Source organism: Leopardus geoffroyi, chromosome A3 (genome assembly GCF_018350155.1).
Source record: "Leopardus geoffroyi isolate Oge1 chromosome A3, O.geoffroyi_Oge1_pat1.0, whole genome shotgun sequence".
Lineage (NCBI taxonomy): Eukaryota > Metazoa > Chordata > Mammalia > Carnivora > Felidae > Leopardus > Leopardus geoffroyi.
The window spans coordinates 104261226-104285439 of record NC_059336.1 but is presented as its reverse complement, the minus strand read 5'-3'; the positions used below and the strand labels follow the sequence as shown (position 1 = coordinate 104285439).

General features: G+C 46.3%; 1 protein-coding gene across 1 annotated transcript in view; it reads left to right on the top strand.

Annotated features, from left to right (window-relative positions):
• The window catches only part of ACOXL (acyl-CoA oxidase like), a 341271-nt gene that overhangs the window by 26924 nt on the left and 290133 nt on the right, over positions 1-24214 (top strand). The window contains exons 3-8 of the mRNA XM_045446915.1: positions 2855-2938; positions 13358-13444; positions 13769-13867; positions 18347-18461; positions 19921-20007; positions 21807-21879. Of these exons, the coding sequence (XP_045302871.1) occupies positions 2855-2938; positions 13358-13444; positions 13769-13867; positions 18347-18461; positions 19921-20007; positions 21807-21879 (545 nt within the window). The remainder of the gene's footprint in view (positions 1-2854; positions 2939-13357; positions 13445-13768; positions 13868-18346; positions 18462-19920; positions 20008-21806; positions 21880-24214) is intronic.

The following is a 24214-nucleotide window of genomic DNA, read 5'->3' as shown; positions in this document are numbered from 1 at the left end:
GGGGGTGGCGAGGGTCTTTTACTATCAGAGAAAAGACAGCACAAGCAGTGCTGAATCAAGCTGATTTTAGTTGAAGAAGAAAATATGTCTTTGGAGACTGTCTGGACTTCTAAAACCAAAAATGTACATTTTTGTGGAACTTGATTTACAACAGAATATTGCATCACAAAGGTCTGATACATCAAGTGCTCTACAAAGAAATGGGGAATATTTTAGGGGAAACTACCTTCCTTCCATTTGAGACCATCTATTATGCAGAAACGTAAATAGGCTCCACACTGTCAGCGCAGAGCCCAACATGGGGCTTGAACCCACAAAGCGTGAGATCATGACCTGAGTCAAGATCAAGAGTTGGATGCTTAACCGACAGAGCCACCTGGGTGCCCCACATGTTGATTATTTATTGATCATTATCAGTACAGACAACATTATGTTGTCAGTCGAATGAGAGGGGGGCCTTGTCTATATTAGACATTCTTTAATTAAGAATAATAAATGAATCAGAAATGAAAGAATGGAAGAAAAGAAAGAGTTTATGTGTGGAAAAGATGTTTAAAATATATGCCAGTGAGGCAGTCCATCAAATTAAGCCTAGTCTTAGTTCTGGAGCTTTTCCTGACGTCTTAAAATAGACCAATCCAAATGAATGCTTAAATCACCATCACAGGATTAATGGCAAACTGCTATTGGCATTGCCCATCAGATCTAATAACAAAGATTGCTGACTCGTGCAGAGACTGGGGAAGGAAAACAATCATCATAAATAATTCAGAATGCACGAAGATGGCTGAGTTTGGGGTTGATTCTTTAGCAAACGTGATTGAATTGGTTTCGAACTCGTGAGTACAAATGACCACTTGGACAGCGCTAATGACAAAGGCATGCTCTTGCATCGACAGTATAAATGGAGGGAATGAACTATGAAGAAAACTGTGAAGAGTCGGAGATTCTGAGGGATTTACTTACCCCTGATGGTTTAGGTTTGGCTAAAATAGAGCAGGCGGGTTAATGTGAGGAAGGGTTTGTTGTAATGATGTAGGGTGGGGTGACTCTCAGAAAGGTCACCTGGGCATGTGAGGTGCTCTCTGGGGATAATGCTCGTGCTATAGAGTAGGGGTGCGCTGGCAGTAAAGTCTGGGCCACCCGGGTCCTGGGGCTTTTGTAAGCTTAATGGTGAGGGGTGGGCACCAGATGTTCACATGGGGAATCTGAAGATCTTGTCTCTGGCCCTTGCTTTCCCACTTACTAGGGGACCCTGGTTGGACGAGTCTTTTGATCTCCTGAGCCCGGACTTTTCTCTCTGTGATATGAGCTCTGTACTTCCTGTCCTTCTTAGCCTCTTACGGAGAGTTGTGAAGATCCACAGGACAGAGGACACATGGGCCCTTAGAGAAAGTCCGCAAATCCCTGCCACAATTTTTTTTTTTTTTTAATTTCTTATTTGCTGGTAACTAACTCTCCAGTGTGAGCTGAAGCTGGAGCCGTGCAATGGTTCATGGTCGAGCCTGGAGATATTTTAAGACCTAATCAATACAAGATGCATTGGGTTGGAGCCAGTGTGAGAGTCATAAATCTTGACAGTTTTGCTGTTTGATAAAATTAATAATGCTCGAGAGAAACATTGCAGAAAGCTACAAGAGGGGAAAACCTGGTGTATTCTGGGGAAAAAGCGTAAGCCGTTGTGGAAACTGAGAGTCACCCTGGGAAGGTTGGTTACCATCCTGATGCTGGTGGGGCAGTTTTCAGGCACATGTCCACACAGGCGCACACACCACACGTGTATACACCCATGTACACAATAAGCAACAAGCTCCAGCGCTGTTGGCTGGGTCTCAGGAGAGACTGGAGAATTAAGGAAGGCTAGCATGAATTCCAACAATGGATAATTGCGATTTGCACACCCAGGGGCCCACCACCGTCTAAGGAAATGCGGCCTGCTTCTGAATTTTTTTAGAGTTTATTTTTACTTATTTTGAGAGAGAGATAGAGAGCAAGCAAGGGAGGGGCAGAGAGAGAGAGAGGGAGACAGAATCCCAAGCGAGCCCTGGGCTGTCAGCACAGAGCCCCATGCGGGGCTCGAACTCATTACAAACCTCGAGTTCATGATCTGAGCAGAAACCAAGAGTCCGGCGCTTAACCCACTAAGCCACCCAGGTGCCCCGTGAATTTTAAAAATAAAACAGCGACAGGGGTTCTGCCCTGTCTCCTATCTCGCTGGTGAAGTGTGTTCGTGGAACTTTGGGATTTGTGGCTGTTGTGTACAGCGAGAGAGAGGAGGGCAGTGAAGGGGGACCGGGACCTCATTGCGTTTTATTTATCAAAGCCCTGAGAAGATCTAGAAAGGAAAGTGAAGAATATTGCTTTCTCTGTGTCCACAGTGTTCCCAAACCTTTCGGATCCTCTGTCTTCAGATCAAGGTTGTCGCGGGGATCCGAGCCAGGCGTCCCCTGTTGGTGGGAACGTCCTTTGGCTCCAAGAGGCCGTGGCGCCCCGCGTTGCTAGGCAGAAGCGTGGGGGGTGTCAGGCTCCTGGGAGCCGCGAGGGACAGACTTGGTCAAGGCAGCACGAGGCCCCAGGGCAGTCTGCCAGGAGCCTGGCCTCCACGCGGGTGCAGTCGACTCTCCTCTGATGTGTCAGAGACCAGACGGCTACATTAAGACATTGCATGAACACATTTATTTCAGTAGGGTCATGGGAAGTATTCTTAATTTAAAATTTGCTTTCATTGTGTTGAAATTTTATTATGAAAGTAACATAACGTTTATTATAAAAAATACTAAATTCAATTAACATGTTAATTTACTTAATTTCAAACCATAAGGAAACCTTGACGTTGGGTCTGTCATGTTTTCAGGCAGAGAACACAAAGAATTTTGTCAGTCGGAGCCTGGTCATAGAAGAAGTCCTCTCCATGGCGGACATGGCCACAGGAGTAAAGGTGAGAGGCTCTGGGCACCCCACCCTTGGTGAGCTGATAACCTAGTTTTGAACAGCAAGGGGTACAAAGTGGAACCCTACAGGTATCAGTCTATTCACTGGAATAGACGCAACATGGTACGCCTTACGACCCATCGCCCTGATTCCTCTCTACCCATTATATTCAACCTTGTATTTGTTTTTTCTTTCGTGTTTGTTTGTTTGTTTAGTTTTATTGCACCGTGTCAATCATTTTCACCCGTTATAAAGCTAAATTTTCATAATCATTCGTGATTCTTCACTTAAATATTATCACTAAGATCGATCCATATCATAGCATGCCACTGCATTCATATTTGTTTTTTTTTTAATCTTTTTATTTTGAAATAATAATGCTCACAGGAAGTTACAAAAATAGAAGAGAGTTAAATGAACTCTTCACCCAGTTTCCCTCGGTGGTGACATCTTCTTTAGCTTTTAGTACAATGTAAAACCAGGAAATCAACCCTCTACAGTACTCTATTAGTACAGTATTAGACTACAGACCTTATTCAGATTTCACTAGCTTTTATGTACCCCGTGTGTGTGTGTGTGTGTGTGTGTGTGTGTGTGTAGTTCTATGCAGTTTGGTCCCATATGTGGATTCATGCAACCACCACCACCCCAATCAAGATCTAGAACTGTTTCATGACCACAAAGAAACGTATAGTGCTACCCATTTGTGGTTGCACCCAGTCTCCACCCCCTCCCTGTCCTTTGGCTACTACTAATCTATTCTCTGCCTCTATAGTTTGGCCATTTTGAGAATGATATACAGATGGAAGTTCATCCATTTTTCCTATTCCTTTGTGTGCATATACTACAACACTTGGAATTCTTAGGCTTCTCCATTTTTGCTGGTCAAATGGGCAATAAAATGGCATTGCACTGTGGGCTTGCTTTGCATGTCCCCAGGTCACCAAGGTGAACAGAATAATGCATGAAGTGTGAGGGTTGTGGCTCCTCACGGTACCCCGAAGTCCCCAGCGGAGGGTCATCTGTGTGGCATATGTATATGCTCTCCTTTCCCTCCCTGGACACCACTGCGCCTCAAAATAGGTCCCTGCATCCAAAAATTCAGTCCTGATGTCCCCAAAGGGGAGAAATAACGAGAACACGAAGAGAGAATGAACAGAGAGGAAGCCAAGTCAATCGTTGGTGAGTCCAAAATGGCAGCTATTTTTGTTTTGCAGTGTAGACATTTAAAAAATGGGTAGGAACTGTGTTATTTGTATTTTTTGTTTTTTAGATTTTTATGTTTTAAAGTAATCGCTACACCCAACATGGGACTTGAACTCACAACTCCAAGATCAAGAGTCGCGTGTTCTTTGACTGAGCCAGCCCGATGCCCCTAAAAATGGGTAGGAGTTAAAAACAAAGAAATCTGTGAGTGCCATCTGTGGTGAAGGCACCCACCATTAGGCCCTTTGGGGGAGAATGGCTTCCCTGTGATTTCAGCCAGGCAGGGTCTCTTCCCTCCTGGATGGGTTGGCTGTTTCTTCCAGATGGAAGAAATCCAGCTGAGATACAACGGATGGATTTCCCTCTCAGAAATACTAGGGGACCCTGGTCTAGACTCAAGATCCTCACTTTGTGTTTTTACCATATTTCTCCCTACCGGCCTTCTTTTCAGCAAGCCCGTGGTGAGGGGTGACCATGCAGAAATCACCATTGATTCCAGCATTCTAGGTGGGGAGCCCTCTCCTTGGCAACTTTAGGGTCTTGCACGGATCCTAGTGCATAGAATTGCACAGGGGATGTTTGAATAACTAAGGGAGAGGCAGCCTGCGGTTTAAGAAACATTTCAACCACTTAAAATGTGTGGACGTTTTTTTGGATTTTGGTTCAAACAAACTAAAAAAAAAAAAAAAAAAAAAAAACCCCGAGAAACAAAACTATGTGTCAGTGGGGGAAATTTGAACTTTGGATATTTGATGATATTAAAGAATTATTATTATTATATTTTTAGGTGGGGTAATGGTTTTAGGGTTACATTTTCAGAAGGAGTCCCTTTTACCGGTGTATGGGATATATTTAGGGATGGAATGACAGGATGTAAACTTCAGGATTACCTGGGGTGTAGCATGGGAAAGTGGATTGGGGAAAAGATGCAGCAAAATGGACCACAAGCTGGTCATTTTGAGTTCATTATACTCTTGTATTTTGGTTAAAATTTTCCAAAACAAAAGGCTTTTAAAAAAGTTTTACTCCTGGGGTGCCTGGGTGGCTCAATTGGTTAAGCGTCCGGCTCTTGATTTCGGCTCAGGTCATAATCTCATGGTCTGTGGGTTTGAGTCCCGCATCAGGCTCTGTGCTGACAGTGCGGAGCCTGCCTGGGGTTCTGCCTCCCTCTTTTTCTGCCCCTCCCTGCTCATACTCTCTTTTCTCTCGCAAATAAATAGAACGAACACACACAAAAGTTTGGTTCCTGAGTATCCTAGATGAAAATTTGAACAGATTTAAAGAAATAGGTCTTTAGAAATGCTTCTTGTATCATGCCACTCCTCTGCTTAAAACTCCTTCCCCTTAGGCTTTAGAGAAGCCCTCCTATTTTTAATATGGCCCATGGGTCCTTATGTGGTTGGACCCTACTCACTTCTCCAGACACCTGCTGTATCACTTTGTCCTCCTCCCTAGGAGACCTGACATTCTTTTGTTCCTGTCACCCACCTTTGGACCACTCTTGCTACCACCTAGAATAGATTTTTTCCCCTCCTTCACCTGCCTGACACCTGCTCCTTCTTCAAGCCCCAGCCCACGTGTCCTCCGCGCAGGGAAGCTCCCTTCAAGCTTGCAGTTTAATTCCCTCTACTTGTGGTCATCTGTCTTCATACCTTTGTACCTTACAGTTTTCTATCACAGCATGTGCCCGCTTTGAACTTACCCATTTATCTGTGTGTCTAATTGCTGTGCGTCTCCTAGCACCACTAGAGGGCAAACTTCTTGAAGAAGCTCATCCCCTACGTTCTTGTTATATATTATCAGGACATGAGAATGAAACGAATACAGAATACATAGAATCAAAACGGTTACCGGAAGGGTTACATATAGAATTATCACATGACTCAGGAAATCCATTCCTAGGTATACACCCGAAAGAAGCGAAAGCAGGGACTCCAACAGATACTTGTATGCCAGAGTTCATCACAACATTATTCACAGCAGCTAAAAGGGTGGAAACAGACCAAGTGTCTGTCATCACGTGGATGGATAGACAAAATGTGGCCCATGCACACGACGGCATATTATTCAGCCATAAAAAGGGATGAACTTCTGGTCCATGTTACAACCTGGGTGAACTTTGAAAACATGACGCTACGTGGAGCCAGACACAACTGGACAAATATTGGATGGTTCCACTCACATGAAGATTCTTTTTTTTTTTTTTTAATTTTTTTCTTAATGTTTATTTATTTTTGAGACAGAGAGAGACAGAGCATGAACGGGGGAGGGTGAGAGAGAGAGGGAGACACAGAATCTGAAACAGGCTCCAGGCTCTGAGCGGTCAGCACAGAGCCTGACGCGGGGCTTGAACTCACAGACCCGCGAGATCGTGACCTGAGCCGAAGTCGGATGCTTAACCGACTGAGCCACCCAGGCGCCCCTCACATGAAGATTCTTGAATAGGCAAATTCACAGAGACAGAAAGTAGATCATGGGTTACCAGAGGCTGGAGGAACAGGAAAATGGGGAGTTCATTGGCACAGAGTTTTTGTTTGGGGTGATGAAAAGTTATGGAGGTAGATAGTGGCAATGGTTGCACAACAGTGTGAATCTAATTAATACCGCTGAACTGTATACTTAAAAATGGCTAAAATGCAAACTTTATCTTAAATGCATTGTACCACAATAAAAAAGAAACATTAAAAATTTAACAAAAGTTGCCATTAACCCTGTTTGCCTTCCCACACATCAGTCATTGCAATGGACTTGTTTTTCTTGTGCTTGGATCTCCCAGATAGCTAGAGGAACATGTAGACTGTACCCCTGAGCCTAGCACAAAAGGGCCAAGGCTGTCTTTCCTGTGGGCAGTGGAGGGAGATGTGATGTGCTGGGAATACAATTCCTGTGAGCCCTGGGCTGGTCAGGGCATCCCCAGATCTCACGGCCAGCCCAAGGGCAGCTGCTGGCCTCTGCCTGCTTTCCTTTTACACCTTCCCATGAGCTGGCTGTCAACTTGAAGTCAAGGACGTGTCAGTGTCAGTTCATCTAAGTCATCTGTGCCCCCAGGCCTGGGCCCCTTTTCTCTCTCCCTCCATGTCTGTGCTATCTAAAGGCTGTGGGTGTCCCTGAGCGCTTTGAACAAACATAGTTGGACTAACACAGCCAAGTGTTGGCAGGGTCAAGGCTGGTTCTGAGAGCGACTCACAGCGAGGGGGGTGGGAAAGTGAGAGGCGCCAGGGAAAGACTTCCTTTACTCAGGGCTTTGAATCCCTGCTTTAGCTTGGGAGCCAGCCCAAGGTCTTGTACCAGACACACTGATGCAATCTGGAAGGATTCTAGGGCCCAAAGAAATGTGACATGCTGCCTTTTCTTCTTCCCCACGACTGTTCCCCTTCTTCCTTATTTGAACCAGCCCACTATCTGTCTTAGTTTGCTTGGGCTGCCTTCATAAAATATATAGATCATGTGGCTTAAACCATGGAAATTTATTTTCTCACAGTTCTGGAGGCTGGCAAGATCAAGGTCCAGCTGATTCAATTCCTGGTGAGGACTCTCTCCCTATAGATGGCTGCCTTCTTGCTGTCTTCACATTGGAACTGGGCAGAGAGAGAGAGAGAGAGAGAGAGAGAAAGAAAGAACACTCTCTGGTATCTCTTATAAGGGCATTAATCCCATCATGAAGACCCCACTGTCATGACCTCATTTAAACTTAATTGGTTCCCAAAGACCCCATATCCTTCTACCATCACATTGAGGATTAAGGCTTCAGCACATGAATTCTGGGGAGAACCTAATGCAGTCCGCATAGCATTATCCTTTCTGGGGTCACCATTGTCTGAAAAAAACACCTGCAGTGCCTCATTTGCTCTTGGAACGAAAAGACTCTAAATGCACTCGAAGGTTCTTTAGGAGAACCACTATCGGAGTACTGTGTAGGAAGGGCCTGGCCTAATCACAGCTGTGGCACTGGCAGCCTTCCTGGCCTGCATGACAAAACTGCCTGGTCCGTCGTGGCACTGAGACAGTCAGAATGACGTGGGTTTACCTTCTGTCTCTGGGACCTCTCCGTCACAGCTCACGGATGCTCCTTCTACATCTAAGTTCATGATGGGTGACCTTGGTTTTCTCTCCTGTGAAGATGGTCCTGCTAATGCCCATTCATAGGCTGTGTTCAGATTCAAATTGATGATGCCTATGAGGAGCTCCATGCCATGGCTGGCATGTAGCAGGAGCTCGATAAGTGGTGGTGACTGTACCCACCCCCCCCCCCCCCCAAAAAAAAAGATGTGGTCCAGAGCCCTTCCCGGCAGTCTTCTAGGTAGTGGCTGCGTTGGTGGATTGAGGTGAAATCAATCTGCGTTCCAGCTCCAGCCCACCAGCTTTCCCTGCCATGGTGGGATTATACTTCTTGCTAGTCATCGTTTGGACGTTAAGAAGCCCCCTTCTGGAACCCTGTCGGCCTGTCCGGAACGCAGTTCCCAGCCCCCAGGAAGCTCTGGTTGTGGCCTCCAGAGGCTACTGCCAGCCGTCACTGGACAAGTCGTGGTCATGACCTCATGCCCCTGATGTAGCTGTCCTTTTCCTCCTCCAGATAAGTGAGAAAGGAGAAGAGGGAGCTTTCCCAGACGACACAAGGTGCGCGCAGATTTAGAGTTTTTGTTAGGTGTCCTCCCCTTTTTCTCATTTCCTTACCACTGCTGTCTTCGGTCTTCTCAGAACAAATGGAATTCTTTGGGTCCTGTCCACCGAGGTGGACTGGAGGCCAGGGTGCCCACAGGGCACGATGATAGCAGTGGACACTGCTCTCTGAGAAGGACACTTTGCCCTGTGCCCTCATGATGGCTTAGTGCCCTTCTTCATTCAATCTCTGTGTCCTTGTCTTAGCGAATCCATTCCCTTCTCTCTGGCTGCTCCTGCAAGCATCCCCCACCCCTGCAATGGGCCTCCATCCGTCTGGAGACTCGGGACAAAAACCCAGGTGTCACCTGGAGCCCTCTCTTGCCTTCTTCTCCCAAATCCAACCCATCAGCTCTGTCTCCAGAATCTACCTTGATTGCCTCTGCTTCTCACCCCCTTCACCACCGCAGTCTGACCACTGCTCTTGGACTCACCTCAGTGGCCGCAGCGTGGGCACCTCCTTGCCGGCTGGGCTGGGATCCATGCCGCTCATGAGAGGCACCTGCTGAAAGCTTATGTTAGGCCAGGGAGTCATCTGCATAGAATGCTCAGGGGCTCCCCCTGCGTCGGCCCCATTTGGTCAGATTATCTGCGTTTCAGAGAATGTGGCTTTGGGAACACACTGTCCAGCTCATGAGGGAAAACCCCCCCATTTTAAGTGACTGTGTGGATTGGGGTCATGCAGACACCGCCTCTGTTAACTGCTGCGGTTTCTGCAAACCTACAGGTTTCACTCACCAGCCCAGTGCTCCTACTAATGGCATTTAATGAATGGAGGTTTTCAACATGTGGATGAAATATTCGCCCCACCTCCCTTTTCTAAAGAGGAGGAAAGGATTTAAAATCGAGAAAAGGACTATATTTGTAAAGAATGCATTAGCCACCCGCCGGAGAGATTTAGGGGTAGAGAATTCAATCTGTTTTAGTTTTAGAAAAACACTTTTCTTTAACTTGATTTCCAAGATGGCTTATGGGGGAAACATTACTATTTGGGGTGATCGCATCTTTCCAGGCTGGAATTAGCAGTGTCTTACAATGGTTCTGTGGAGGGGGTGCTGAGTCATCAGAGTGTTGAGCGTTTCTGAGGACACTTTATGCTTCTCCAAATGGAAGCACTCCATATGTCAGATGCTATTAATGACATTTGTCTGTCATGATGTCAGAGCATTTCAGCTGGTCAGGCCGTTAAAGCTGAAGTGCCCTTTAAGACAGCGAGTGCCAGGCTGACCATGCACGTGGAGGACAGGGACTAGTTCTCGCCAGAGGCTGGTGCCAGTTCCCGGACAGGAGCATCCAAGATTCTGTTCCCACCATTTCCCTTCCTGCAAGGTCTTCCCTGGGGTTACTTTGTCTGCTAAGGCTCATTCAATTATAGCGACCCCAGGAAGAAAAGGTACCTAGGGGCTGCTGTATTTGAAGAGTCCAGAGTGCATCAGGGTTCAGGGGTGGACGTGTGGCACCTGGTCTCTCTCATGTCTCTGCTTTTCTCCTTCTCCCCACCTTGACCCCATGTGTTGGTTTCAAATACCAGTTCTTGCGAAGGCAAGAGCGGCCAGCGGCACTGGGCCTCCGTTCTTCCAGGTCCATTGCATTGCAAAAGAGAGAGCTGCTTTTCTGTACTAGCCCACCCATGTGTCCCGGAGCCCACTCTGGTTGGATCCATCCAGATCATGGGTCTATGCTGAAGCCATCCCGTAGGGCCATGATATTATGCAGATTGGCCAGTCCTGGGTCCCAGGCTTATCCTAGAGCTGGGGGTGGAGGTCAACATCAGCCACAAACCACTTGGACTGGTTGTGGGGGAGGAGGGCTCCCCAGAGGAAAGCTGGGGCTGTGTGGTTGGGGCAGGAGAAGGCATGCTAACCTGCAAACACAGCCATTGTCTGAGCTCTTCTGTCTTTGTCATCAGTCCCCTGCTGCCTTCAAATGGCCTCACTCCAGTCACCTTTCCTTCTCATCTTCCTCCTCATCTTTCCCCTCCTTCACTTCCTTCTTGCCAGCAACACTTTCCCAGGGTTTATAAACGACCAAAGTACTTGGCAGTTGACCGTCACTGAATTCTCGCAGCAACCTTAGGAAGTGCTATTAGGTATGAGGCAGCTTGGGTGGGGATCCCAGCCCTGCTCGCCATCTCAGGGTGCAGCCTTGGGCTGGCCAGTCCCCTCTCTGGAAGCTCAGTGTCCTTATCTGTCACGTGGGGGTGATAATGTGTTTTTCCCAGGGTGGTTGTGGGAATCAGCGAGCTTGTGTGTGTGAAGCTCAGTGCTCGGAAGGCTGAGGGCTCAGTAAGAGTGGGGGCGGGCGCTCATCGCTCACTGCTTTCGTCGGAAGTGGGAATAAGGATTGCTATTCGTCCAAGGTCCCACAGCCAGTGGGTAGCAGAGCTGGGCTTTGAGCCCAAGCTCTCTCATCTCATCCCAGGCTGAGTTCCTGCTCGTTTTGCAGCGTTGCATCTTCCATCAACTTTCCTGTTGCTCATGGCCGGGCTCACCTCTGCAGGCTGGGCCAGTGCCTGGGGTCAGTGCACAAATACTTTGTTGCACATCTTCTACATACCAGGCACTAAGCTAGCCCTTGAGCAGACAAGGCAGACTGAACATTCAGAAGGGTCATTTGAAAGACAGGCAAAACTGGTGGTGTCATAATTCCAGATTTCAAGTTATATCACAAAGCGGTAGTAATTAAAACAGTACGGTACTGGCACAAAGATAGAGATGTAGGTCAATGGACTTGAACAGAAAACCCCAAAATAAACCCACAATTATACGGTCAGTTAATCTTTGACAAAGGAGGAGTGAATATACAATGGGAAAAAGTCTCTGCAACAAATGGTGGTCGGAAAACTGGACAGCAACATGGAAAAGAATCAAACTGGACCACCTGATTTCACCATACACAAAAATAAACTCAAAATGGATTAGAGACCTAAATGTGAGAACCGAAACCATAAAAATCCTAGAAGAGAGCACAGGCAGTAATCTCTCTGACATTTGCTGTGACGACGTTTTTCTAGCGATGTCTCCTGTGGAAAAGGAAATAAAAGCAAAAATGAACTATGGGGAAAACATCAAAACAGAATGTTTCTGCACAGTTAACAAAGGAACAATCAACAAAACTAAAGTCAACCTACTGAATGGGAAAAGATATTTGCAAATGACATATTCAATAAAGGATTAGTGTCCAAAATATATAAAGAACTGATACAACTCAATACCCAAAAAACAAATAATCCAATTAAAAAACGGGCAGAAGGCACGAACAGACATTTCTAAAGAAGACACACAGATGGCCAACAGACACACGAAAAGGGGCTCAACATCACTCATCATCAGGGAAATGGAAATCAAAAGTGTAATGAGATATCACCTCACACCTGTCAGAATGGCTAAAATCAAAACCACAAGAAACAAGTGTTAGTGAGGATGTGGAGAAAAAGGAACCTTCTTGCACTGTTGGTGTGAATGCAAAGTGGTGCAGCCACTGTGGAAAACAGGCTGGAAGTTCCTCAAAAGGTTAAAAATAGAACTACCCTGGGGGCACCTGGGTGGCTCAGTCGGTTGAGCGTCCGACTTAGGCTCAGGTCATGGTCTCACGGTTCATGAGTTCGAGCCCTGCGTCGGGCTCTCTGCTGACAGCTCAGAGCCTGGAGCCTGCTTCGGAGTCTGTGTGTGTGTCTCTCTCTGCCCCTTCCTGGCACATGCTCTCTCTCTCTCTCTCTCTCTCTCTCAAAAATAAATAAAAAAATAATTAAAAATAAAACTACCCTACTATCCAGGAATTGTACTACTAGGCATTTACCCAAAGAATACCAAAACAGTAATTCAAAGGGATACGTACTCCCTTATATTTATTGCAGCATTATTCACGATAGCCAAACCACGGGAGCAGCTCAAGTGCCCACCAAAGATGAAGGGATAAAGAAGATGTGGTATATATACACAATGGAATATTATTCAGCAATAAAAAAGGATGAAATCTTGCATTTGCAACCCCACGGATAGAGCTAGAGAGTGTAACGCTAAGCAAAATAAGTCAGAGAAAGACAAATACCATATGACATCGCTTACATGTGGAATTTAAGAAATAAATGAGCAAAGGGAAAGAAGGAGAGAGAGAAGAGAGGACAAACCAAGAAACAGACTCCTAACTATAGAGAACAAACTGATAGTTACCAGAGGGGAGAAGGGTGGGGAGTTAAGGGAAATGGGGAATGGGAATTAGAAAGTATACTCACCGTGATGAAATGAAAGAAAGGAAAGTGAAAGAAGAAAAAAAGAGTCATTTGATGGGCCGAACTGGGCAGCCCTGAGGATGGAGAGCTGACACTTTGTGGTGCTGGGTCCTCCTCTCCAAGTGACAGAACCATGGGCTATGTCTGCTGACAGGGACTGGAGCTTCCCAGGCAATGAAAGGAAGGGCACGGATGCCTTGCTGCTGGGGGGGCTTACGTAAAGCTTGATGAGCTGAACAGACGCTCCCTGAGTGGCCCTTGACCAGGGGTTTCGTTGTCATTAAGTTGTTGACTGTTGCTAACGATGGCCAATGTTGTGCTTGTTTTCAGCGTGGAATAATTTACTGGCTATTTGGTGGCGCAGTCAGGAATCTTGGAAGCCCGGGACATGTGACTAAGTGGCTTCAGCCACTCCAGGTATGGCACGTACCTCAATAAATGTCTTCTGTGGAGAGCCTTAAAAGTTCACAGTAGCTAGATGTGTGCGTGTGCATGTTTGCAGAACAAGAAAAGAAATCAGAGAATGGGTGGCGGCAAGAATCTTGTTCAGAGTGAGAATTTCAAGACTAGCTTCTAAAAATTGTCGTATTGTTATCACATTAGCTGCCGCCGGGCAGAATTCTTATAATTCTCTCCAATTCACCTCTTCCCCTCTCACTCATACTCTTGATCATCAGAGAAGTCTCCGTTAGAGCAACCACCTGACTAGCTAATGCCCTTATACTGTCAGGTAAACTCCAGGGGCAGAAATACACTGGGATGTTCGCAGTGACCGAGAGGGGCCACGGGAGCGACGTGAGAGGGATCCAGACCCAAGCCACCTTTGACCTCTCTGCGCAGGTGAGGATTCTGCCCATCATTCTGCTGTTCAGGGTGGCAGGAGACCTGTTCAGCACAGGACTCTCCTTCTTCCTGGGGCCCACCTCATATCCTCTGTGTGTGCTGTCTGGCCCAAGGTGCTCAGATTCGAACAAATGGGTAAGTGCTTCAGTGGAGGTGGGCATACGCTCAGCTTTCACGTGTCCAGTATCGGCCAACACATTCACAGCACCCACTACGTGTGGGCACCGCTCCACGTTCTCCACATGCACTCATTAATTGGATGCCTTGTGACAACTCTGTGAGAACAGGACTGGAGCCATTTTGTCATCCTTCCCGAAAGCAGCAGGTAAATGACTGGACGAGACGCTTTTGTCTGCACTCCCCTTTGCCCGGTGTGGCAGGAGGGTGCTGTGTGGGCTGGGGCATCCTTACTGGGAGCCACGCCCTCATTACTGGCATTAGGCCGTGTTTTTAACCGTGACCTGTGTGAGAATTCACATGGCAACCATAACAGAATTTCACAAAACGGTCTTAACTTTTACTATGTTTGCTGTATGTGATGAACTTTAATAGTTTTCCTTCCATTCTCATTTATAAAAAACAGTTCATCAAGACTCTCTAGGGGCGCCTGGGTGGCTCAGTCGGTTAAGCGTCCGACTTCAGCCAGGTCACAATCTCGCGGCCCGTGAGTTCGAGCCCCGCGTCGGGCTCTGGGCTGATGGCTCAGAGCCTGGAGCCTGTTTCCGATTCTGTGTCTCCCTCTCTCTCTGACCCTCCCCCCATTCATGCTCTGTCTCTCTCTGTCTCAAAAGTAAATAAACGTTAAAAAATTTTTTTTTTAAAAACTCTCTAAATTGATCTCTCTCCACTGATGCAAGGTGAAAACCCTGCTGTACAAATCTACAGATATCACTATTTCTTTAGTTCCTGCTCCCCCCGAATAAAGAAAGTAACTATTGGGGTGCCTGGGTGGTTCAGTCATTTAAGCGTCCGGTCATGATCTCCTCTCAACTCAGGTCATGATCTCATCTCACAGTTCATGAGTTCGAGCCCCGCGTCAGGCCCTGTGCTGACAGCCCGGAGCCTGGAGCCTGCTTTTGATTCTGTGTCTCCCTCTCTCTCTGCCCCTCTCCCACTCATGCTTTGTCTCTTTCTCTCAAAAATAAGTAAACATTAAAAAAAAAAAAGAAAGTAACTATTTATTTATTTCACTCCCTTTCATAGTTTCTTATTTGATTTTGGGCTTTCTTAAGAACTACAAAGGAATACATAAATTTTGGAGTTCTTTCTAGAAATGAGTTTGGGTAAATATATGTGTGCAAGTATGGTACATGAGTGTAGGTATGGCTACTCAGTCTGTTCTTCATTTTTTCTGAGTTTGTCTTTCAGAATCTGAATTTTTGTTAGCAGGTTTTCCTGGCCCACAAATGCTAATTGAGGTGATCAGAGTTTACGTTTTTTTTAACTGTTTATTTATTTTTGAGAGAAAGAGCGAGAGACAGAGCTCGAGAGGGGAAGGGCCAGAGAGAGAGGGAGACACAGATTCTGAAGCAGACTCCAGGCTCTGGCTGTCAGCACAGAGCCCGACGTGGGGCTCGAACTCACGAACCGCGAAATCATGACCCGAGCTGAAGTCGGACGCGTAACCGACTGAGCCACCCAGGCGCCCCATAGAGGTGATCAGAGTTTAGAATGACAGATTCAAATGATGGTTGTTTGGGACTATGTTCATCCTGTCCTGCCCAGGTGATAGTTCTCTATAATTGTCAGTGATATCCAAGGTCATAGCAAGAATAAGGACTGACAGTTATTGAATACTTGCTATGCGCCTGGCTCAGTGTCAACCCCCTTCTGTTTAGTTTACTGTCTTCCCTTGCAATAACCATCCCGTAAACGTAATGGTAAGCTGCTTCTGGTAATGTAGCACATGTGTGCTAGGCATCAGGCTAAGCAGTCTACATGTAACATTGTGTTAACTATCCTATAGTTTTATAGGAAGGTATTATTGTCCCTATTTTCTAGGCAGAGAAACTGAGGCTCACAGAGGGTAGGAAAAACGGGCTCTGAGTATGTGGTTAATGAGCGAGTCTGGTTCAAGTGGGTGGGACTGCCCTTAACAGTTGAGCTCCTCTGCTGGTGGCGGGATGCTGAACGAACATCTTTTGGGTTTTAGGTCGGTCAGTTTTTCTCTCCCTAAACCATGGTACTGAGGTCACCTTGCTCTTGTTAAAGGGCGGGGGGCGGTGGGGGGGGGGGAACTGCATCCAGAGTTCTTATTTATTTGTTTCTTTTTACAATTATTATTTTTTTTCCCCGCCAAAATCACTTCCCCGTGTGGGTCCCCTTTTCCCCAAGCAGCATAAACGATTTAGCTACCTGGTGTGCTTCGGCAGCTGCCGCTTCCTGCAGGGGAGCCGCAAAGTTGAAATCATAATGATGAGGACACTCTGGAGAGCGCTGTGCCTCCTGTAGGAGTGAGAGAGAGAATGAGCCCATCATAAACTCAAGCCACTGAGAACTGACAGAGCAAGGGGACGGGTTTCTCCCTCATCGCTTTCTGTGTTTCCCCCTCGTTTCCCTTTTAAAATGCTAGAGCGTATCGAATGAGCCCTCTCTCCCTCAAGGACTGTTCCAATCTCTTACATTTTCTTGGTTATTCTTCTCTGTGGGTTGGCTGTTTTATTTTTATTTTTTTGGACAGTGGCTAGGTTAGTGGTACGGATGATTAAGAAGCCAGAGAGAGGTTTATTTTTACATTTTGCGCTAAATAGCAAAAATGAATGAGGCTAAGAGCTCTCTGGCCAAAGACTTTTTTCGTTTTGTTTTGTTTTGTTCTAGTGCTTACAGCACTGACCAATTGGTTGGCCTTCAACAACTAATTATGGTAGGAACCAACACACATGGTGTGCATTATTTAGATCCTGCTTTAACGCCAGCATTTTGGCTTATGCAAACTTTCCAAATCAAGTGTCTTTGCCAGAAGTGACAAACCTCCTTTCCCAGAGTATATCAGATGTGTACGGGGATGGATGGCCTCCTGCCTCTTCCCCAGCTCACCAGATCTTTCCTGCCAGGACAGGGTCATTCTACTACTTCTCTTCCTACCCTCCAGGGGTAAGCATCTCTTCACCACATGGGGTTTTGTGGGTTTTTTTTTGATGTTTTGTGTTTGTGTGTGTGTGTGTGTGTGTGTGGTGTTTTCGTTGTTGTTGTTACTGCATCCAGCCTCAAATAATTCCTTTCTCTGAGAAGTCCTGGCTGACCTGATAAGACAAGGGCAGTCTCCAGAGACTTCTCTTAAAAAAAGATTCAGCTTGTCCACTTACGTTTCCGAAAAGCGCTCGCACATGTTAAAAGTTTCCCTGTGCAAACATATGTCAGAGAATGTTTCCTTAGCCTTCAGGAGTGTATTTCTTGGCCAGTGGGAAAGTGTAGTCTATGCACCTGAAAATCTGAATTCTGAGATAATCTTCACACAATCAGTCGCTTGTTGGTTTAGTTCAACCACATCTTCGATACTGTCAGCTCCAATGAAAGGTGCAATCCTACCCTTTTGCCGTTTCCCCTGGATTCTCCGACCTGTCCCGGGGACCCCGCATTCAGAGCTGACAGTTATTGTCAGTCCCTTCTTGGCAAGAGGTTGAAGGGTAACTCGGGTGGCAAGCAGAATTAGAGGTGAAGGGGAGCATTTCCACTGGGATTCTGTACTGGCTTCTGGAGAGGGGGAAAGAGAAGACCGAGATTGAGCAGAGCCTGAAAACAAAAGCCCTGTGTGTTCTTCTGACCCAAGTTTATCTCAGGCTGTATGGGGCTGGAATCCCCGGTCATGCTGTGGAGACAAACTGGGTGGCATATTGTAAGGTTCTTTCCCTTATAAGATGGAGAGTTATTTACCAGTGCTTCAGTTTAAGGGCTTATGCATTTGGGGGAACTTTTAATTATTATCTTCATTGACCAGGAAAACAGAGGGGCAGGTTCTGAAACAATCATCCTAAGGGTCTGATGAGGTTTTTTCTTTTTATAAAAATCAGAATTGTGTGGACTGAGATTCTAAGCCATGGTGGAAATAGGTCATCGTTGTCTGTTAGGCTTGCTATCAGCCAGGCATATGGTTTTGGCCCTCAGTTGGTTGCTATTTAAACAACAGACCCATATCAATGAGGTAGGGATTTTTAAGGCCTGGGCAAGAGTGGAGGGCATGAGGAACTAAGTCATTTGGCCAGAAGGGGCAATGCCCAGCAGGCAAAATAAAACACATAGATGTGGACTCATCCAGCTAGGGGTCCCAGGTCATTAGATGTCCCGTCTTTCCCTGTGAGCCTTGCCAGTGGGGTGTTTGGGAGTGAGAGTATATATCACCAGGGGTTGGGGGGTTTCGCCTGCTCCTCTGCCGTGAGGTCATGATGTGGTTCTATTTCACAGTCTTTACTGCACTGAGCCAAAGGGTTGAAACGAGCCATAAGAAAGCAGAAACTCGAACGCGCTTTTTCTGCGTAGGAGTTTGTAATTGACACGCCGTGTGAAAATGCTGAGAAGATGTTTGTCGGAAACGCGATGCATGGGAATTACGCGGCCGTGTTTGCTCAGCTCACCGTAAATGGAAGGTCTCAAGATTTGTTGCTGGCGCAGAAAGCGAGAATAATTTTCTTTACGATTACTATTTTCCAGCAAGTGCTTTACCCTGAAAGTGCATTTTACGGCACTGTTTTTGGCTTGTATAAAATTCAGTACCAACTTTATCTCTTAAATATTTACGATGACAAAATTTATGATTACATTTTGGCATGACAGTAGTCCCCCCCCCCCCCCCCCCCCCGCCCCCTGCTTACCCACGTTTTGCTTTCCATGGTTTCCGTTACCTGCAGTCAGCTGTAGCCTGGAAAGAGATGATCCTTCTTCTGACGTGCGGTCAGAGGGTCAGTAGTAGTGTTCTCTGCATCCCAGGGGCTACATCATTCCCCGCACATCTCATCATTCCCTGCACATTTTATCATCTCATACCATCAAGAGAAGGGTGAGTGCAATGTAAGAAGATATTTTGAGACAGAGAGAGCACAGTCATGTACCTCTTTTTAAAAAATGTTTAGGGGCGCCTGGGTGGCTTGGTCGGTTAAGCGTCCGACTTCGGCTCAGGTCATGATCTCACGGTCCGTGAGTTTGAGCCCCGCGTCGGACTCTGTGCTGACAGCTCAGAGCCTGGAGCCTGTTTCGGATTCTGTGTCTCCCTCTCTCTCTGCTCCTCCCCTGTTCATGCTCTGTCTCTCTCTGTCTCAAAAATAAATAAACGTTAAAAAAAATTAAAAAAAAAGTTTATTTATTTTTGAGAGAGCACAAGCGGGGGAGGGGCAGAGAGAGGGGGACAGAGGATCTAAAGCGGGTTTTCTGCTGACAGCAGAGAGCCCCATGTGGGGCTTGAACTCACGAACCGTGAGATCATGACCTGAGCTGAAGTTGGACGTTCAACTAACTGAGCCACCCAGGTGCCCCCACATAACTCTTACTATAGCATAGGGTTATAATTGTTCTATTTTATTATTAGTTATTGTTGTTAATCTCTTACTGGGCCTTATTCCTAAATTAAACATTATCATAGGTATGTATGTATAGGAAAACGCATGGCATGTATAGATGGGGTTGGTACTATCTGTGATTTCAGGCATTCACTGGGGTCTTGGAACATATCCCTGTGAACAAGGGCGGGGGGACTGCTGTATACGATTCAGTCATAGAACTGACTGAGCTTCAGGATCAACACAATTGTATACTGTCCCAGGAAATGAATAAAGCTCTAATTATATCTTTAGAAAAGAGAGTTTATTTTTTTTTTTAATGCTTATTTATTTATTTTTGAGAGAGATAGAGAGTGAGAGGGGGTCGGGGGCGGGGGCAGAGAGAGAGGGAGACAGAATCCCAAGCAGATTGTGCACTGGCAGCACAAAGCCTGATTCAGGGTTCGATCCCCTGAACCATGAGATCGTGACCTGAGCTGATATCTAGTCAGATGCTTAACTGACTGAGCCACGCAAGTGCCCTGAAAAGAGAGTTTAGCGCTGTCTCTTTGTCATCCTTAGGGCCCCACTGTTGCATTGTTCCTGTCCGCGATGAAAACGGAAGCTTGTACCCAGGAGTGACGGCCGTTGATATGATGTACAAAGAAGGTGAGTCCCCAGGTGACCCCTCTCCTACCCTCATCTGCATCTTTTGCTGTTCCCTGCCTCCCTCCCCCAACCCGAGGGAGAATCTAAAATAATTCACCAAAGCAGTGAAGGCAGAGAAGACTCTGATTTTGAAGCCCGATGAGTCTTTTATGTGAGAACTGTTGGGGAATGTTGAGGATTGCCATTTAGGAATATGCACTGGCCTCATTTTCTCCCGGCCTCTCGCATTTTCTAGTCGTGAGGCAGCTTCGCCCTGGGTAATTTTGCCTCCTCTCCTCTTCTTGGATGTGTGGGCTCTCAGAGGGTGGGTTGAGGTGCTCTCTCTCCTGCCCCTGAGCCACAGCCTGGTGTTGGTGCCCAGGAGGCCCCTGATGAATCCTAAGGACTGACCCGGTTGGCTGGGGCTGTTGTACCGCAGGCTGAGTGGCTTGAACAACAGCACTGTATTGTCTCACGGCTCTGGAGGCTCTAAGTCCAAGGCCAAGGTGCTGGCAGGGTTGGTTCCTTCTGAGGGCTGTGAGGGGGAATCTGTGCCAGGCCTCTCTCCTTGGCTTGTCCATGGATGTCTCCATGCTTACATGGCGTTCTCCCTTCTCGTGCGCGTGTCTGTGTTCAGATGTTCCCTTTTAGTAAGGACACCAGTCCATTGGATTAGGGCAACCCTAATGATCTTTTCTTAACTTCGTTACCTCTGTAAAGACCCTATCTGCAAATAAGGTCACATTCGTAAGTACTGGGGGTTAGAACTCAAACGTGTGGATTTTGGAGGGCGGGGGGCACAATTCAATTTATAACACTTCGTGAGAGCAGGCCATACCCGTGGGCTCCACCGGTTGTCCACAGCCAAGGCCAAACCAAACCAAAGAAACAAGTGGGGAGAAGGAAAAAGGAAAGAAGAAAAAGAAAAGAGGGAGAAGAAGCCGATCCTTCGGTGGAGGGGATAGTCTCGCCTTGGCCTGTCAGTGTTTACTGACCGCCGCCATGGCTGCTGGAATGGGCGGCGGGTGGGGTTGTGAGTGCTCTAATTGTATCTCTCAGGGGTGACTGAGGCCCTTGCTGGCCTTGCCCCTTGCAAGCACCTCTTGAGCAAACGACCCAGCTCTTGTGAAGTGGTGCCAGACATTGAAAACACGGGCAACTTCAGAAAGTCTGCTTTGGTTTCCTTGTAAGCTCCTACCTGCAATCGTGTCCTTGTCAAGGGGTGATGTTCTAAATAAAGACATTTACTAAGTAAAGACTTTTTTTCCTCTTCAGATTAAATCTTTCTAAGTGCAAAATGAACAAAAAGTAGACCCCAGACTCTGATAGGTATCATTAGGAAAAGGGCCCAGGGGCTTTCAGGAACCTTCTGGGGAGTTGGGTCACCCCAGCCACCCACTGCTGTTCTTGTGGCCATTTTCTCTTGTCTTTTTAGACACTTGGCTTCACACTTGTACCCCTTGTGCTGGGAAGGAAGCACTGGGAAAGAGGAAAAATTTGACTTCTCTATCACTGGAGGAGTAAGCGGTTTTCCTGCCTTCTCTGAGTTCAGGCTGACATTCCTTCTGTTGCCTAGAGCTCTTCCTTTCCAAGTCACAGCACCGAGATCCTCCACCTGAGCCCAGGAGCACAGAAGGCACAGCTCCTGAAGAAAACAGAGAGCATCCCCACCCCCACCCCAAATAGGGAAGCATCAGCCATTCTGGGAGTGCAAAAAAGGGTTTTGAGTTTTAGTGGAGACAGGCCTGGGAAGGAGCAGGAGTAGTGGTTCAGATGCTGGCACGGATTTGCCCCCTGCAGCTCTCTTCTGCTCTCTCTAGGCCTGCGTGGTGTGGCTAATGGGATTTTAATATTTCACGAGGTTCGGATTCCAAGGGAGAACCTTCTGGATAAGTGAGTAGTTTTCTCTTTAACTCAGGTTGACTGTGTGTATGATCTCGTTGCTCTCCCAAACTAGGCCTGGTATCTCCGTCTCGTGCGCTGCATGTCTAGGCCGTCTTCGAACCACTCCCAGAAGTCTCTTGACTACCCACTGGAAAATGTGGATACAAAAATAGAAATAAATGAATATTACCCAGAATGCTGTTACCCAGACTTAATGATTGTTGCACACACTCTAATGTGTAACTCTAGACTTTTTTTCCATGCTAATGTACCAACGGAGAGAGGTATATTTAATTTTTACTGCGTGAGATCCACTTATAAATTCTATGTTTTATAATTCTTAATTCCTGTTTAACATTATGTCAAATGTTTTTATGCAACAGTAATTACATATACGCATTACCATTTTCAATATTGCCATGATAGACTATTGAATAAGTGATCTATGATTTATGTAATCCATCCCTTATTGTTGGGCATTTCGGTTGTTTCCTTGAAAAAAAATTTTTTTTCTATCATACACCAGGTAGTGTTTGTCTTCTTTGCGGGTGACAGGAGATAAGGTACCGCCTTTCAGCTTAATAGGCTGTTGTAACCGGTACTACTTGGATGGATAATGTCAGAGATGCTCAGTGTCACTATTTCCCAGCATCCCACTGGTGTCAGGGGTGGGTTAAATGATGAGGTGAAGGCTTCTTCTTCGGGCGCACTTTAGGGGTGGAGCTCTAGGGGTTCACATTACGCTTTGCCAAGGCCAAGAAACACGAATTACCTTTATTTTTCTCGACAGCATTTCATGTATCCGATGAAAATCCTGACCTCCAGTGCTATTGAAATCTGTGAAAAAGCAATCAATCAAGCTGTACATAATCAGCTGTCTCCCTGCTTTATGATAGATTTTTCTTTAACACTTCACTCCTTTTCATTGCCTGCAAGCCCTTGCCAGCAGATGCCAAAAGTTTAAGAAAAATGTGTGGGAAACAAACTGTAAAAGGACCAAATTCTGTTGACTACCCACCTCCCCCCGCTGTGAAGTGGTAGGAAGTAAAATAGAAACAACAAAAGCATCTTCGCAGTGATCCTGATGTGTGCTGAAACCCTTAGGCCCCCTCAGGAGCTATCTGTGCCCGTGACAGCAGCTCTGAGGACCGCCAGCCTTCCCCAGAGGTGCCTGCACATTTCCTGGCCACTTATCAGCCGCACTCTGCTCTGGGAGATGGGGAAGAGGGAAGGAAAGCCACATGTGGAGCTCCCCATGTCTCACCCACTCTAATGAGCTCTCAGTGGCCTGGCCAGTCTGCCAGAAGCTGGACCCATTGGTTTAGCATTCATCCAATGCCCTCGAGATTAGAAAGTTAGATTCAACCAGAAAGAAAAGTGATAGTGAACTACATGATCTGTAGAAGGTTTGAGAATAACATAGAATTTTTTTTGATAAGCAAGATTTTATTTTATATTTACAGTTTATTTATTTTCAGAGAGAGAGAGGGAGAGAGAGAGGGAGATCACGCAAGAGAGAGCATGCACGCAAGCGGGGGAGAGGCAGAGAGAGAGAATCCCAAGCAGGGTCCAGGCTGTCAACGTGGAACTCGACTCAGGGATTGATGACTCTTGATTTTGACTCAGATTGTGATCCCACGAACCGTGAGATCATGACCTGAGCCTAAATCAAGAGTAGGACACTTAACCGATGGAGCCACCCATGTGCCCCAAGCAAGATTTGATTTTAAAGCCATTCCATTGGTATTTAAACTGCCCCCAATGTACCAGGGAATAGCAGTCGCACCACAGGTATTTTGAAGGAGGAGCCCCATTTTTGGGGTGTTGATAAAAAGTATTCCGATAAATAGATGTTCAGATTCATTGGAATCCCTATCAAAATCCCAGTTACCTTTTTTTTTTTTTTCAGAAATTGAGAAACTGATCCTAAAATTTATATGGCAACACCAGAGATTCAGAATAGCCAAAACAATCTTGCTAAAGAAGAACAACGTAGGAGACTCACACTTCTGATCTGAAAATTTATTACAAATCTATAGTAATTGAGACAGTGTGATTATTATAGTGGATCCCCCTGAAAGCAGGTGGGAGGCAAAAAAGAAAAAGAAAAACCACTGTATCGGCATAAGGATAGATATGCAGACAGTGAAGTAGAATGGAGAGTCAAGGAATAAATTCTTACATTTATGGGAAATAAATATTCAACAAGGGTGATAAGACAATTTAACGAGGAAAGAATAGTCTTTTCAAGAAATAGTGTGGGGACAACTGGGTATTCACATGCAAAAGCCTGAATTTGGATTCTTATCTCATCCCATATATAAAAATTAACTCAAAATGGATC